At 42.3% G+C, this 17,954-nt stretch overlaps 1 protein-coding gene across 1 annotated transcript in view; it reads right to left on the reverse strand.

Annotated features, from left to right (window-relative positions):
• Window positions 1–546: 546 nt before the first annotated feature.
• The window catches only part of LOC130180172 (pleckstrin homology domain-containing family G member 3), a 29,391-nt gene continuing 11,983 nt past the window's right edge, over window positions 547–17,954 (reverse strand). Inside the window, exons 3-19 of the mRNA XM_056393585.1 lie at window positions 14,665–15,206; window positions 11,910–12,010; window positions 10,068–10,137; window positions 9,942–9,988; window positions 9,688–9,838; window positions 9,133–9,264; window positions 8,479–8,661; window positions 8,166–8,258; window positions 7,724–7,810; window positions 7,603–7,633; window positions 7,272–7,370; window positions 7,019–7,051; window positions 6,243–6,253; window positions 5,505–5,882; window positions 4,538–4,657; window positions 2,149–3,604; window positions 547–2,037 (exon numbers count right to left, since the gene is read on the reverse strand). Of these exons, the coding sequence (XP_056249560.1) occupies window positions 1,415–2,037; window positions 2,149–3,604; window positions 4,538–4,657; window positions 5,505–5,882; window positions 6,243–6,253; window positions 7,019–7,051; window positions 7,272–7,370; window positions 7,603–7,633; window positions 7,724–7,810; window positions 8,166–8,258; window positions 8,479–8,661; window positions 9,133–9,264; window positions 9,688–9,838; window positions 9,942–9,988; window positions 10,068–10,137; window positions 11,910–12,010; window positions 14,665–15,206 (4,157 nt within the window). The 3' untranslated portion in view covers window positions 547–1,414. The remainder of the gene's footprint in view (window positions 2,038–2,148; window positions 3,605–4,537; window positions 4,658–5,504; window positions 5,883–6,242; window positions 6,254–7,018; window positions 7,052–7,271; window positions 7,371–7,602; window positions 7,634–7,723; window positions 7,811–8,165; window positions 8,259–8,478; window positions 8,662–9,132; window positions 9,265–9,687; window positions 9,839–9,941; window positions 9,989–10,067; window positions 10,138–11,909; window positions 12,011–14,664; window positions 15,207–17,954) is intronic.

The raw sequence follows: 17,954 nt of genomic DNA on the forward strand, positions 1-17,954 counted from the left end.
GCTTCAGATAGCAAATTCAGATTAAATTACCCCTATATTATTAAAGCCCAATATCTGCATAAGTATTGAAGTGGTAACACTTCCATTTGCAGCAAACTGGCCTTGCACATTTGACAAAATACATACTGTTTTTGGAACTTTTTCAATTTTGTCCCAATGATGAAATGTATTCTATTTTGTAGGAATATTATTAATAACTTCTAATCTTTTAGTTTCACTGCTTGTCATTTTGTTTCGTCTCTCCTTGAGTCGACCGGGGCTTGCAGCTTTTCTCGTCTCTTCTCTCGTCATTTGGGAATAAAGAATCACATCAACAAGACACATTCCTTCCACGTTATGTAGAGGACACAGCAATGCAACAGTGACTCTCCTTTAATCTTGTTTTAGTTAATGTCGCAGCTTTATATAAATATGGAAACATTTAACCAGTTGATGATGGAAGTTGTAGAACTAACTAGACAGCCTCACTTTCAGCCCTCAGCCACAGTACAAATGGACATTAGTATTAGCTATTCAGAATGACAGAGTAAAGATACAGCAGCAATGGACACTTACCATTTCTGTTTTTATTGAAAATATGGGAAACTTCAAGTATGAAACAATATATTTTCTGGAACTGAGAAGTAAAAAGGATTGCTACTGTTCAGTATTTACATGAGGCAAATCTCTCCCAAATGTACAGTTTCATAAATAATATTCAAGAAAATAAACAACATGTTGAGAAAAATAAAGCTCCTGTGATACAATATGTGAAAACAGTTTTAGAAGCAGCTACAGTAAACGTGGAAGCAAGTTACTGCTGTGACCACATGCAATAAAAGTCGACAAATGTTAAAAGGAAACTCTCTTTGGTGTTCGGTCAGAGACTCTGCTGACAGCAGAGCTCCCTCGTCAATGAGACGGCAGTATTCATGTGGATAAAAGATCAGTGTGGGTTTGCTTAGCTCCTTTTTGCTCCCTGGAAATACAGTTGACAGTTAACATGGTAAAAGCAGTGCTATAGTGATTATAGCAAGAACCTCAACAGTGGGTGGGACCCAAATAGATGCATGTAATAATAAAGTAGGACCTATTGATACAGGGGACTATATACACATTTTACATAAACTTTGTATTGTACAGTGCAGACAAATACCCAATGTACAAATAATGCAACACACCTTTTTAAAGACAATATGCTTTCCCCTCATTACCCTAATCAATAACCAATAATATCCCTTTCATGTTAAACTTGTAGTAACAAAACAAATAATCACCAAATGTCCCCCGTATTAAAAACATTGTGCAGACAATAATTTGCATTCTTTTAGAGGAGAAAAGAGGAAAAAGGGACGTTGAGAAGCATCAGATAATTGGCAGATAACGTTTCCACATGATAGTTCCTGATAATAGAAATGAACATAATTCACATGTTTTACGAGCTCGTGCTTAAGCTCTGGAACTTCTCCCGTAAGCTTTTCACTAGATTACTTTCAGACGTCTTCCCTGAACTCCCGACAGCAGAATTTGCTGCACAGTCTAGATCATCCTGGGAGAGGATGTCCCCATCGTGGAGTTTGCCCGCTGTGTAGCAGGTCCTCACAGGTTCCTGAAGGTTCTGTACTTCATTGAGGGGAAGAGACCCGAGCATGTGGTCCAAGGAGCTCCATCTGCACAGCAGGGGCTGAAACCGGGGCTGGGTCTGGGACCAGTCCTCTACTGCGGACTGTGTCCTAGGACAGTCTGCCAGAGCTTTGTGAAGGTCTAAGGAGCTATTGCACTTGTGTGAGCAGCCATTATACATGTTCGCACAGCACTCTAACATCCCGGTTGTGCAGCTCCGGGTTAGTTTTGAGAAGTGGGAGGGCCCTATGTATTTGGAGCGCAGCTCCTGCACGTCGGGCCAGTAGAAGGTCTCTGACTGTGGGCTTTGTGGGCAAGTGACTGTGCTCTGGGAGCTGGCACCAGAGCTGGGGGTCCGGACTGGGCTTGGAGAACGCACTTCATGGATGACCATCTCATCACAAGCGATTAAGGGCAATCTCACGCTGGGTTTACCTGCATATATATACACAAAAAACAGAGAATGCTTTTCAGTTTTATCCATACACGAGTTCAAGTGGTAGGTTACTGTAAGAGAAAGCAAGTCGACAATTGCTTCCTATTTACCCTTTTTCCTCAGCTGCATCCTCTCCTCATGGACAGCAGGCAGGTTCTTGGAGCCCTGTTGATTTGCAGTTTCTCGGTTCCTCTGCCAGACAATAGGTCTGTTATTTTTGATGCGCTGGCTGTACTGACGAGCCAGCTGGAACACCTTATTTTTCATCTTTCCCATGTCTTGCAGGATCTGGTCCTCGTCCACACTCGTTCGGAAGCTAATGAGCTTAGGTAGCTGGTCATGGTTGACATGGTTCTTCTCTTGTGACATAGTGGCATTACTTGGCTCAGGGTCCTCTCCAGATCCGCCTTCTACTGCTGGAGAGGTTGTGTTGGGTGATGAGATGGAGGAGCTATCTGAGGCAGTGCTTATTTCAGACTCCTCTAAAATCTGAGGTGACTGTTTGCTGGTTTTAACATTTAAACCGTTGCCCTGCGTTGCCTCTAATCTTGAGTCATCAACTTCCTCCTCTTCAATCTGCTGGACTTCCTGGCTCTCCTCCTCCATCTGCATGTCTTGCCAAACCTTGAGCATGTCTGATGAAGGTCTGAATTCTTCTTCTGTGGTCAAAGCTTCAGAAAAGCTCTGAGATCTGGTCTTGGCTTCCTTTGCTCTCTGCGGTTCACTCTTCTGACGAGTTTCAGTGTTTCGATTCTTTTCTAATCCAGGAAGGTCAAACACAGACCAGGAAGTGGGCCGGTTCCGAGAGAGGCCTTTCCTGTGGACTGGGGCCGCCTGCTCCTGAGGGACACTGTTCAGCTGTCTGCTCAGGTACCTGACCAGACCTGCTGGGATATAGGAGAGACTTTCCCTGCGCTTGATGCTGAAGTTAGCATCCTGGTGCTCAGCATGCTCGTAGTATCTCCTGATCTTGTGGATGAGGAGGCGATCTCGTTTGGAGAGAGTGGACCTGCGTTCTCCTTCGATGAGAGCGTCCAGCGCAGGTTCGTGTGCAGGTGTTGACAGATTGGCCTCTGAGGTCTCCTGAGGCTCTGGGGTAGAGCTGGCCAACATTTGTGTCTGTTTCTCCAAGTCCATGCAGGCCGAGGGGCTTTTGAAAAGGTCGTTATCTGTTGAAGGTGAGGGGCAGGCGAGGGAACCCAGGTCCTCTGAAACCAGACTGCTCCGTCTGGACAAGCTGCTGATGAAGCGCTCGGCGATCACACTGGCCTGGTCCAACACAGACGAAGGTAGGATGCTTTTATGCTCCAACACATCCTCTTCCTCCTCTGAGATCTCTCCATTCGTCAATACACTCGTCTCCTCCACTTGGAGACCGGAGGAATCACTCCCTGCTTCTTCTTCCTCTCCAGTTTCTTTAGAAGTATCCTGAGGTTCTATGATGTCAGCGTCTTGTTGGGCAGGGAAGACAGGAGACTCAGGACATTGGGAGTAATGCAACTCCAGCTGATCGCTTTTCTTTGCTTGAGAGACACAGTCTAGAGGGCACAGCTCCTCCACATTGACCTGAAACATGATAGCAGTGTTTGTAATGTGGAATGCACTGAGTAAAAGACATTATGATGGCAAGCATTCTCCATTCCCCATTAAGTTAATGGACCTTTTCAAAGTCAACTAGGCACTTTAATCTAAAGCATCCACAATTTATGATGCATGTTTTATCTTTTGAGGCCGACTTCGGCTTTATCACACTGACCTATTTTTATGTACAATATCTAAGTGTGGAAAATTTGCAAAGACGCTGTGATTGCACTCGCAGCCTTGGTTATTAAAGACTCCTTTTTGCACATTTTGGTTAAGAGATGTTGGGAGGGTTTAACAGTGAGCACGGTGATGTCTGCAGCTCTAACAGTGTTCACACTGCTGATGTTGCCTTCGTCTGCCACTAATGTAAATTTGTCTCCAGGTGTTGCCTGCTCTTTTGGAGCGCCTGCAACTGTAAAAAAGTGCAGCTCAGAGCTGTGTGGTGGAGATAAGCTTAGGAAGAATAACAACCTATACTCAGATGCAGGAGCTGTTTCACAAAGTTACCGTGAGAATCAGGTGAGAACAGCACCTGGCCTCCAAATCAAATGTTGCCTTCCTCAGTGGGAGTGCTGACTCCAGGGCAGCAGTGTGTGTATGTGCGTGTGTGTGTGTGTGCGGCATTTTAATTTACATGAATACAAATATACAGCAGGCACTAATATAGCCCCAGGCATGATACAAATAGGCAAATAGAAAATAACAACAGCTGCAACTACACTGAAAGAGTGTCATCCAAAATATACAGTGGTTAGAAAATATGCTCAGCAACAAACTAAGCAGTACTAAGGGTGTGAGGATAGATGGGCATTCTTCGACAGAGTGGATACATATCAAATGTGACCTCAGAGTCACGTGCGGAAATGAGGCTTAATGGATGTGTGCACAAACATTATGCAAGGCTTTATTAACTACCTGTGTAGTGAGAGCTTCTTTCACAGCCACAGCCACATATTTTTCCTCTTGCCTGTGAGTTTCTGCCTCCTCACTTAGTGTAGTTTTCACTTCAGCTGCTGTATCTGTGTTCTGATCATCCTGAAAGAACAAAACACAGCATTAAAGTGAGAGTTTTAACTGTAAATCCTCCTACAGAGGTCACACTGTGAGGCAGGGTAAAACAGAAAAATCTGTCATAGTGGACAAACATCTACGAGATACTTAATGTGAATTCAGGTTACCCTTGAAACGCCCACTAAAATGGTTACAAAGAAAGTCTTCCTATTGAAATGACATGTATTAATACATATTCAGCAACAATACTGGTATAACAATTAACTTAACAAAGACTTCCTAATTATGAAAATTCAGAGGGGCAATATGATTAGAAAATATGATTATCAAAGAGCAAAGCTCTTGCTATTATAATAATCATTTCATTAGATGGCTGCACTAACCTTTGAAGTGAAATAACATTTAACAGGGCACATTGAGCCACTGGTTCTAATGCAAATGCAGGCATGGTTTCAACATCAATCATGCCCCAAAAACACAATAATGAAACACAGCACACGATTACTGGAACCACACAGATGAGTGAAACAAACAGTCACAGGTGTAGAGTGCGTGCACAGGGGGATGACCTTTAACTCTAAAGCAAAAACAATACAAGCAAAGACATGCACCAAGTTGCACCCATACATTCTTAGAGGTCACTGTTAGTAGACTGGGAGAACTTCAGTCCATGCGCTTCAATATCAATTCGACCTGAGGCATTCAACATGCACTGTGCAAATGGTAGCAGGTGTTAGTTGGTTCTGTTTATGAAGTAAAAAGAAAGGGTGAGGGAGGACAGTCAGCATGGGAGAAAGAGTGGCAGAGAGTATTGGCAAGCCGGCGGAATGGGGGAGGAAATGGGTAACCCGTGGGTGGCAGAAACCCTCACCGTTGTGAAGTGAGTAGAAAGCAAAGCCCTGGCTCTATAGTGCCAGCAGGAGATGGCTGCCAGCACTGAGCTGGCAAAGTCCTCTACCTGGTCGTCTCCCATCAGTATATCTTCCTTGTAACTCTCCTCCCCCTCCTCCTCCTCCTTTGCCTCCTCTGCCTTGTCCAGCTCCAGCCCCCCCTGACTGGGTGAAAGGCCCAGTTTCGGGTCACTGTCAGTAGGACTTAGCTGCTCCAGAGAGGCCCTTCTGGGAATTAGATCGTCCACACATGGCCTCTCAGCCTGGGGCTCGCTGAGACTGGAGGCCAGCGTACTGACACTAGTGGCTGGCTGAAGGGAGCACCTATCCCCCAGCAGTGCACCCTCACTGTCTGCATGCTGTAGCGTGAAGTCATAGACATGTGGTTTGTTATTGCAAGGCCAGTGCTAGAGCCATGTTTGTGATTCAAAGGCTGTAAATGGGATGGAATATTCATAAAGCTGCTTTAGCTTTGAGTGAGATATGATTTAAGTAATCCAGAAAGTCAAAGTACGTTCTGTGCAGTCTGAGTTTACACTTTCTCAGTTTTGCTTGAACTTCTTTTGCAATTAGAATAGAAAGTTTGAGCTGCTGAGTCAAAATTGGGTAAACCATATCTCACCACAGCACACTGACATACATAAACTATTTTGCTACAACAGAATGAAGAAGCTTATCAAGGTTTAAGAAAAGACAACATTTGGATTTCAGACGCTTACCTTCAAAACAGCTGCATGGAGAACAAAGATAAAGAAGAGGAGGAGAAATAAACAAATGAGAATGTCAGTGACCGAAAAAAAAAGAAACATGCACATCAAATGTTACAGAACAAAATAACCTGAATACCACATGCATCTTGTACAATCATGGTCAGCACACAATCTCCTCCTCCACAAGCAGGGACTGAGTGGGGCAGTAGTTAGTCTGGCCAGACTTAAGGGAGGCCTTGTGATTAGATAAATACCAATTAGAAACATCTTCCTCTCAGAGGCTCAAACTGGACGTGATGCAATTAGCCAGGATGTGATGACCCACTCCCTCACCGGGATGGGAAGGTTGACATGATCATTGTTTTTCATTACATTGGTTCGAAAAATTGATCTGCACTGAGAGCAAAGGAGAAATGGGGATAAGAAAAGAGAGGTTTTCTCTTTCATAACGGCCAATTAGAATAGATGAGAGCAGGAAGACGTGCAGATCTGAGGGTAAGGCTGAATCTGACTATTGAAAAGAGCTTGTGTATGACAAAGCCTTGGACCAGTGTGCCATATAATTAACTTCATTATGGGTGAGGCCAGTGGCGTGGGAGTGTGTGTGTGTGTGTCTTTTGATCTGTTTTCCAGGTGTCTTTGCGGGAGAACAAAGCAGAAGTGCAATGGAGATGTGGAAAGCTCTTGGTTAGGGGGCTCAAGGGCCAGTGAAAAACATCCACAATGTGGATCGATCACCCACCCTAACATCCAGTGATATACACAAATCCCCACCATGTACCAACCTTTTGTGCTCCTTATGATTTGTTTTGCAGGCTCTAAAAAGGGAGAAATTGAAAAAGGTCAACTCACTAGAGGTAAAAGTGACAAATATGTTTAACAATACTATTCTTTAATTTCAATATTTAACATTAACATTTATTGATTTAATGATTCAATATTTAATACAAATTACACCCTATAACTATGCAAAACAGATACAGGGAGCAATGTTTGTGTGTGACTCTGCAGATACGAGATGGGGTGGGAGGCTTTTACCCGATCTCCTTCTCCCCTTTCGTCCTCCAAGATGGAAGTCGTCCATCTGGCAGGACTCCTTCTTCAGTCTCTCAGGACTATAGTGGTACTTCCCTGGATCTAGGCAGTGGAAGGATACGTCATTACACTCAGAACCGCAATTACAAAACAATTTTCTCTGCATAGATGGATGGGTTATGGGCTACATCTTCCTGGTAAATTAAACTGCATTCTATATTTTCCACTGAGAATGAAGCACCCTTCTCCTTTGTAAGCAGCATCTTTGGTTGCCATGGAAACGGGTAAATTGGTCTAACCCTATAACCAAAGTTACTTTACTGGTAACACTTACAGTTTGAATTGTCCACGATGGCTTCTTTTGCCTTTAAAGAAAGAGACAGTGTGTTTTTAATAAAAGGCAGGTCTTTAGCAGCTGAAGGAGAAAGAACAGTTTGAAGGATGATGTTGTTTACCTTCTGGGGGATGATGGTGTTGTGGTTCTCAAGAATGAGCCGCTTAATGTGATGGGCCCAGAGACGCTTCTCTTCTACTGACTTGGCCTTGAACAACAAGCACTTGTCATTTAGAAAGTCATTCATATTAATAAAGATACACCAGACACATGCATGCATACAGAGTAGAGACTACAGCGGAAACCACTGGCTCTCAAGTGTTTGATAAAAATGGATTTGTTATCCGAGAAAATATAGTATTAGAATCAGAAGCAGGGATCAAATTTGTTTTTATTATTAATATTAGTATTAGTATTCTAAAACATAAAACTAACATGAAACATCTTTTAATCAGGCCACAGCAAGTGTTTGTCTGATTTTCCCGAGCAGCTGATGGAAATGCAATAATATGTGTTGTGTAACTGTGGAAAAAAAGTTGACAGTTACTGGTGGTCACATTTACCTGCACTGTATGGGGTTGCTTGGGATGCTTGAAATGGATGACACTGAAGAGCAGGGGATCCTTGGCACTGTCAAGTAGCATTAGGGTAGAGCACTGCAACCACAGTGAATGAAGAAATGTAACTGAGGCTTCACTCAACTTAATTTGCTACCTTATTAAAAGTATGTCTTTATGATATAAATCTTGTGTAATTTAAAAGAAGATGTGATCTTATTAGTCTTTCTGTTTTACTCAGATATCATCATTTTCACACACCTATATTTTCAAACTATTAAATCACTAATCAATGGAAAAAAAATGTCAAAAACCACACCAAGATGTGGATCTTGTAGACATAGTGTTCCCCTCTTTTCTTGGTAATGAGGAGCATCTTTTCGAAGAGGAAGAGTGTACGGGTGTTCTTTGCCCTCAGGACATGAAAGGTGCCCTCCAGCACCAGCTCTCCATAGGTGGTCAGGTCAGGACCCTTCCAGTTGATCAGAAGAGACTGTATCTCCTGCAGATGCACATGAAAGCACACACCCCCATCCACATACTGTCAGACATGTTCCTTTAGCACAAAGCATATAAATGCCAGCACAGCGTCAGCTTTTATTTGTAATTCTTATACAACACTCGCACAAAGAAAACTGTGAACCGACCACTCAGTCAATGACTCAAACCAAGGAAATCACTAAAAAGCTGTTATGGCCAACATTTGAATCTTTAGAATACATATTTATGCAAGACTAGAGTTACTGACAAAAAATATATATATGGAGTAAATACATGAAAGAAATTACATTGGGCCCTCCAGAGCCACAGAAGAGCAGAAAGAGTTACAGTATCACTGGACAATGAAGCTAAAGTCTTGCAATTTCACCTTGACTGAGTATGTACTGTAAAGTATGTAATCACTATGTGACAATGACATAAATACATATTTTTAAAAGGATGTTGACATTCATATGTGGTCATTCTATCTGACCTGCACTCTGACAGCATGTTCGTGTTTCCTCTTCATATCGTTGATGTACCAGGCCACTCCTGTCATGGTGTCTATGGCTTCTTGAACCACCTCATAGCCCTCCTCGTCTGGGTCAAAGTGCTTTGCGATTTCCTTTAAAAGAGATCAGAGAAAGTTACAACTTCTGACAAGGGGTGGCACTATAGGGAACTAGTTAAATGGTTCCTCAAACAAAGTAAAATGTGTGTCCATATGAATTTTTTTGTGATTTTTCCATTGTAGCTTTTACCCTGTAAAATCCTAAATAGCTTGTAGCCTCTAGGCCCTTAATAATGAATCAAATTAAAGGACTGGAAAAGGGAAAATCACCCTTTGGTTGAGCTGTTTATCAGCACTCACAGGCATCGTGCAGTGTGTTAACAAGCTGTCACAAAACGACATTCCTTCATCATAATCCAGAAGGCCTGTGAACTACTCCTTAATCATTATAATAAGAGGAATAAATCTAAAGGCCTGAAGACTACATTTTGACAAAGGTTGTGTTGAAGCAATGTGACCATTGAGGACGTTCTGTACCTGCAGCAGCAGGTGATATTTCAGGATCCTCTGAACTGGCTTAAGCAAGTAGGAGCCTAAAGGGAGGGAGCGCTTCAGAGCAGCCTGTCGATCCCTGAAGAACTTGGCTAAAGTTTTACTCCTCATGCAGTCGGTCAGGGCTGCCACTGAGCTAGAGGACAGCAGACAATGACATTTATCAGCTCATTCAAGTATGTTACATCTGATATCAACAGCAAAAGGTTGCAAAACATGCATTTGCCCTAGCTACTTACTTGGGATAATTGGTGCAATACTGAGTGTAGATTTCAAAGTATTCACTCTGAGGAAACACAAGGCAGACAATCACATCAACAGTGTTCAATTCCTGATAATGCTGTGAAGAAGATAGTAATGCTCACCTTATCTACAAAGCACCTAGCAATGGCCACAGGGTCGTTCTCACACATGTCCAAAGACTGCAACAGTTCACTGAAATGCAGAACAGAAAGTTCAGTGTTAATGGATTTACTAACCTAATATGTGTGTCTAGGAAGGAAAACAAAAACAGAAGTAAACCACAAAAGGAAGAAAAGACGGAAGGAATAATGATTAGTGGCTGCCGTTAATAAATCAATGCTAATATTTTCTCTACGGTATTGACTTCTATTTCTGCCTCGAGTCAGATTGGATTTGTTAAGAAATACTTCCACTAGAGGGCAGCATACACTGTTAAACAAGAACCTTGTGTCATGTTCAGACTCAGCGTGAAAGAACATGCATTTGACTTGAAAATCTCTGTTCTCACAGTCCCATCAAAGACAAACTTTATTCTGAGCTAGGGAAACCCAAACCTGAGGACTGTATGGTATTTTAATGCTTAACACAGTGTGACATCACCTCAGTAAAATGTGAATGACTGAAGGAGCATATATGAAAAGAGGTCACTGTGGAAAAATACCTACATAATACAATAAACCTAAACACGGAAAGTTTTCAGCTGAATCATTCATAATTCATTCCATAATTTAGATCAAAGACTGTGTGGCTTGACTGAAACCAACTACAAACAAATATGTCAACATGTTGACATAATGACACGATGAAAAATGCATTGGTGTCGAGAGTTTTCAGACGGAAGGTCAATATTTGTTTACACTGCATGATTGCTTTGTCAACAACATTGACGGCTGGAAGAAGGTTAATTGTTACGAAGAAATAAAAATTCTTGGGTCAAAGCAATGTCGTTTATTAATTCATCTCCATATCAAATGTGAGTTTAATGGCGACTCCCAGAGTAGTGAGAATTGTTGAGTTTGAAAGGGTTTTAATTACAGAAAAGTAGCATACTGAACTGTAGAGAAGATGGTTTACATGATCCCTGGTATGGTGAGTAAATGAGGTGACTGGATTTGTTGTTGTTCTTGTGTAAATGTTCCCAAAGAAACACTAGAAATACTAATCTCTCTCCCAATAAAAATTTGGTTTGTCGTGGGCAGCCTCCTGCAAATTGGCACAACTCTGTTGCAATATTAAATAAACATGTGGCACCTATTCACAGAATGGCACAAAAATGTCTCCACCAAAACTATAAAGTAATAAAAGTCAATACCGCTATCTTCATTGCTGACTTAAAGAAGGCACGACCTCTCAGTGTGAGAAGAGAAGCTTCATCTCTCAGAGAAGGGCAACACATGACCCTTTGGATACAAAATCTGTCAAAATCTCTCTGGCTAGAATTTTATTAAAAAAGTAATAAGATTCAAACCATCCCCATTTGTGGTTGAGAGCTGTACAACAGCCTTAACATTACCAGGGAGGCTCCTCACTGTGAGAGGAAAGAGGAATGTGTGTCAAGCAGCGTGGGCAGCAATGAGCACTTGCTGACATAAGATGATTAAATGCAAAACTAACTGCACCACCATTTGCAAGAGTGTTTACATTAAAGTGCGTTGCTCCATTGTTCCTCCCTGCATAAACTCTGAGTCATTGAATTAAATTTCTTGACATTCCTTTTTAGAACGACAGAATAACATGTTACATACACAACAATAGGCATGAAAATATTCCTTGCCCAATGGAATTGTACAGGGAAGTACAGCGTCCTCTGCTCTGCCATGAGTCCGTTGTACATTGTCTCTTAAATTATAATGCAATAAATTGACTATACTTTTTTTAAGACTTGTTGGCTAAACTACAATATAAAAATATCTAGAAAAGAAATCATGGTGATCGGTGGGTTTACATTTGGGGTGATGACGTACCTGTTGAACTCATAGATGTCCTCTATGTTTCCAAACAGGGCACACACTTGTTCTGGCCGTATGGGAAGGTTGCTCATATCGATGATGTGAGCCAAATAGTCCTGGAAAAAAAAAAAAATATAAGCTCATTTCAACATTTGTTGACATCTTAAGGGCTGACTATCATTCAGGCACTTGCACATTCTTACCAGAAGAGGGAGCATTCAATAGAGAAACTAAAATTTCCCTTGTATCATTCTTATATCCTCTATGATGAGTTATCCATTCTCTCATGACATGTAATGTAATGTCATGTAATGTTCATAAACAGACAATAAATATTTAGGGCTCTTCTGTGTTAAAAAAAAAAGCAAGATCATTAATTCACAAGTTATATAATGTTTAAAGGATCCTTTTAAGGATTTGTTCCATTGACTGGAGGCCAGTGTGACATTCTGGAAGAGGTTCTATTGCGCCCAGACCATAGCATCAGTACAGCCTGTTCCCCTCCCAGGAACCAACTCCCCCTAGACCCCAGGGGTATTCAGAAGTAGATAAAAATACACAGTAACCAAATATGCCAACATCTGGATGATTGCCCTCTTTCTTGGTAAACTGCACACAAACAACTCCAAACAAGTAGATGAGTAAGTTGACGAGAGACAAACACACATACACTCGGTGACTGTATAAAGACTCTACCAGTAAACAGCTTGTACACACACCCTGCCTCCCAGATGATGTGCTGCAAACACACACATACATAGCAAGCCTGCCAGGCAGCCCAGATTAAGAGTAGAGTCATCACATCGCACTACTGAAAGAACTGCAGTCGGTCATGGATGAAGAATTCCAGTGCAGTGGGAGCAATGCTGACATGCAGTCAGCAGGGTGTCTCATCGTCTCCTATGGAAAAACTCGCCACTGGTGTTACACCATACACACGTGACCTTTAGCATAGCGTGAGAGATTTAATTCGATGTATGGAGTCCCCCAGTTTATAGTGCCACAGGCTGCGCTTTAGTACAGAATAAGCAAAGCTGTTTTGCCTTTTGTGGGACCAACAAAAACTCTTATCAATTATTAAACAAGAAGAAGGACATGTTGGACTGGCTTTTTTTGTGAATCCCATAAGCATGATCCACATTCTTGTCTAAACAATTTTTCTGGGTGTGTTCAGGCCAGGTGTTGAGGTTGTATTTAGACATGTAAGACCAGCTGGGTCAAACAGCTGTTCTCTGTATTCCATTGATAGACAGTTAAGACTGAGATATCTGAGAGTGAGTAAACTAGATCTAAAGGCAAAGTGGACATAACTTCAACAGCTGTTGTGAGAGAGTTCAGTGTCAATATCAAGGGGAAGCTTTGAATTAGTTTGCTGAAATAACAATGCCAAATGAAAGACGAGTTTCACACATCTCTGTCAGATCCATGGCTTGGTGTGAAATGAAAATGAGCTGTATGGAATCTATTTGATTGAAGCCATACTGTAATCATAAAAGGACAGATCTGTACTGTACCTTGTTCCCACAGTGTAGTGTATGGAAAAGCCAACTGCTCTGCTTTCATTTATGTTATTCTCCCGTTGGTGCAAAGATGGAGGTGTTTGTGTTGGCTGGGAGGGCCTGAGAAATCAGGCTATGCTAGAGCTCTCTGCAGGGCCTGTGTGACAGAGGCCAGACCAGGCAGGGCTGCTGTGCCTGTCAACTGAAATTGTTTAAAGTCCTGGAAGCATTTGTCCGAAGCAAGTCGTTATTCAAGCTGCGACGAGGGCAGCGCTCCCTCCCACCGCAACTGCCAGACGCCAGCGCAGTCGGAGACAAGGTGAGGAGAGGTGCTAGCTGGTTTACTGCCAGTCACTCTCAGAAATGCCTCATGTGTTAAAGACATTACCAGCAGTGCAGCCGAGACTGTTGGACAGCAGAGCGCTCCTGTTTCTACGCAAGACCACAGAAGATTGAAAGCCAGGTTTCAGTCTGGAAGTTGTTTTCAGACTACAAAGGTAGAAAAAGTGATAAGAGATAAGTGGTCTGTTGAGTGGTGATCATCCCTCTATTTTCCATGCTTCACATCTCTGAGATGAGGTTTTTACTATCTTTGAATAAGATCTTAGAGACCAAGTTTCCTGCCATGAAAGACTGGCTCTGGGTCCCAGTTTTGACTGTGTTTGAACTCCACATATGAGCACAGTCCATAATCCTGGGCTACAGGCTGTAAACTTTCACTGCACTGTAAATATACAGAATAGTTTATACAAAACACTATGAGCAGATCATAAACTCCCCTGCCTTCATCTCTATGAACTAGAAATCTATAAACAAAGTACACAACTGCCAGATGTCAGGCATGCATTTTGTTCAACTGACCGATTTGTTTAGAAAGCAGGAAATCAGAATGGATCCTGGTGATGAAAAGAAAAAGAAGAATCCAATGGATATTTTACAAGTACCAGACTCATTTGTAGCCACAAACAGCTGCTTGGAACACAGTAGCCATTATCTGCCCTCAACTGTTGTTGAGCCCAATTCCCCTATTTTGGCTCCAGGCTGGCCAAATTCAGTAAATCACCTCCTCCTAGAGTGCTGCAGACATTAAGTCATAGCTGCACATTAATCCAAGTCAAACATGTGCTTTAAATACACTGAATACTGATGATTTACTCTCTATAGCATCAATGATTGGCTCACAGTGAATACTTGGCTGAAAGTTAAAAACAGCGACTATAAGGGAAAAATAAAATTTGAGTACAGTCAGCATAACCCTGACATCCACTCACCTCCACGATGCTGCGCAGGTCCTTGACATACATGCGCTCTGTCTCAATGATCTCCATGACAACACGGTCCACATAGGTCAGCTTCGGGTTGGGCGCCATGGTGTCTGTGACGACAGGCAATGCAGGGATGTGAGGTATTTGAGCACTTCCCTTTCTGTTGGAGGCGGCGTTGTTGTTGTTCCACTGGTTGCCGATCACCCTGGGCTCCAGCCGTTCCTGCCAGTGGACCCTGGAGCTTGTGAGGGTGGGACTCTGGTCTCCAGCCTGCTCTCCGGTACCTGCAGCTGGGCTCAGCTCCAAGTCTATGTCCTCCTCGCACTGTATAGGCGGGGTGGTAGAGGAAGGAAGAGCAATGGTGCTTCCAAAAAGGCTGCGACTATCGCGGGATGAGCCAGAGGACAGGGTGGACACCAGGCTCACTGGACGTTCACCCTCTCCGTCCAGTGGCTCCACACATAGCTGGCTGTAACAGTCTGGGCCCAAGTCAATGTTTGCCTGGTCATGTTCACTGGTGAAGAGGGGCGAGGACAACTGAAGAGATTCTGGGACAGGTGAGAGAAACACAGGGAGACGTGTCAGAATTTGACAATGTATAGCAGCAGTAATAGTCAGCACACTTTGATATCCAGCTGGCTTCGGCATCCTGAGACACTCCAAACCTATGGCTACAGGAAATGGTTGAGCGTCTCATACTCAAAAAATACTTTAGATCAAGTATCTCTTTGAAACACTAGCTTTTTTTTTTGGTTAATTTTAGTTTTTATTATTACTTACTATGTGTGCTTTTTATTTAAAATAATGCTTTTTATCTAAAGTAATGTCATTAATCTTATTTACACATCTGCATACCAACCCTGCCACCTGTCTTTTGCTAGTGCCTACACTGCAACTGCACGAAAGGGCTTAAATTAACTGAGATGGTTGAGATGAAAATGCCAAAAGTAAACAGTAGAAATACGCATTCACATAGCTAATTTTTAGGGTATAAAACTCTAAAAAGAGGAATGTTCAGAGTATAACGCTTCTCCTACAAAGCTGTTTCAGTTTACTTGTAGTATTTTATCCTAGTTACCATGATGAACAAGGACTTTGTTTAAAAAAATCTGCTGTTTTATGTACTTTTTTCTATAATGCTACTACTGTTATGTTACTAACCAGATGCACTTTTGAATCGTCTCAATGGTTGTCTTCTCTCAACAAGTAGAAGCATAGCTGCAAGGCTGGATTGACTGCTTTAAGACACTGTCTAGGGACAACTTCAGATAAATATAATTCTGCAAATGTTCAAGCTACAATAAACAGACTACTATCCAAGAATCAATGAGAGACAGCTCTGGGCTTTGTGATTCTACTCCAAGACTGAGACACTGAGGAGTGGTTTACAGTAAAAGGCTTTGCTCAAATCATTACTGACATGGCCTAATTGCAACACTGCATATTCTATGGAAAACCCAGCCATTTCCCCTTGTTCTCCTGACTGCTGAAGATTGAGCCTTGGAAAAACAGAGAGGGAAAAATGATGGGATGAAAAAAAAAAAATCAGGGCAAGGGAACAGGAGCTTTGTTTATATGTCTTAATTGAGCTACGTCTGAATTTAAGAGAAATGGAATCCATATTCAGTTTCACATCCTTCCTGGCCAGATGGGGAATTTTCCTCAGGAACCTTTCCTAAATATATGAAGTCATGGTGGTGTGAGAATGGGGCACTGAGTGGCAACTGTGCAGAGAGCTCCATTTCCTGAAATATTTGCAGGCCTAAGAGGTCAAAACCATTTTGCTCAGCTAAAGAAATGGAGCTTTGTAATGTAATTTAACTTCAGACTCATAAATGGAACTCAACGAGGCATAAACCACCATTTAGCTAAATATTAAGTGAAATCATTCAAAGTAGGTGCTACTGCCACACTGGGATAAAGAGCATAATTTGGTGTTGATAGCAAACAGATGTAGCTTGTGTCATGAGCCTGAAATACACCAGTGTTGACAAGCTTTAACCTAACATGTTTTGTCATTAGATGTGCATCAACGGACAGCAGCCCACAGCTGATAACACAAACCTGATGCTGTAGACAAAATGTATTTTGTAAATGAAGAGGCTATGATCTAACTGATTCACTTTTAACAAGCCTACAGTTTTGTAGAGAACATACAATCGTTTACGCTTCCCCTTGGAATAAATTATATAACACGAACAAAATATTAGTTAGTGATTTATTAAGTCTTGAGAAAAGTGTGACATGCAGCTGGATGAAGGGCTTCACATGAAAAATCAAACAAAAACACAAACACACACACACACAGACACCTCTTGGCATCCTTCAACTTTCCATGAGTAAGTAGTATGCTCATGAGAGTGTTGTTCACGCTGCACTAGTAGCTCCACAATCCAAACTGGGCTGCCTCAACAACAGTTCCCATGCAAAACCTCACTGGGAGAAATGGATGAGCTGGCAAGTAGGAGCTGACCACTAGAGAAAACTTTGTTTACGCTCCATGACAAATCACAGGGTTGATGGTGTTAAAGGAGTGTAATGGGAAGCTACTACACTCTCCACACCACTATGAATTAGAATGAGGCATCTGCTTCTTTTGCTGCTTCTGTCTTAACTTTTGGTTTTGAGTTTTTCCGTATCTGGCATGTGAAACTCCCTTCCTCTCGCCTTCTCTTCCTCCCACCCAATATCCCTCTATTATAAAGCTGCTGTGCAGCAGACTGTAATCAATGCCAAGTAAAAGGGAGGGGGAAGAACAGCACAATGTGGACTACAGACAGCCAAAAATCAACACCGTGCTTGCACAGTTTCCATACTAGTTAATATACCATTGCTCAGAGTCATTATCTATATGCACATTTGAAGTGGTGTAACAAGATAGGTACAACTGAGCTGCACTACAGAGTGAACATGTTAAGACTTGAACATGCACTTGACTCCAGCACCAGGTCAGCTCCTACCACAGCTTTGATTGACCACTTCAGACACAGGCTCTACAGGCAGACATTATCTGTGGCTGATACCACACACCACATGTTTTGGTGGAAAACAGCCACCGTGAACCAGTCACTGACTCTTTTGAAACAGGCCTTGCAGAGAAATGCAAATGACCTGGTCAACAGGCAGGTCTGAGATAAGCCGAGTACATGGTCCTGTGTCGTGCAGTGCAAAGGTTTTCCATTCTGCCTGTCGCCCCGGACAAAGACGACTTGTGTTCTGCAGAATAGTTTGCATCCTCTGTGACTCCTGCACTTCATCAATTTTGATGCTGTTCTCTCAATATACTAAGTAAGCAA

Source organism: Seriola aureovittata, chromosome 13, assembly GCF_021018895.1.
Source record: "Seriola aureovittata isolate HTS-2021-v1 ecotype China chromosome 13, ASM2101889v1, whole genome shotgun sequence".
Lineage (NCBI taxonomy): Eukaryota > Metazoa > Chordata > Actinopteri > Carangiformes > Carangidae > Seriola > Seriola aureovittata.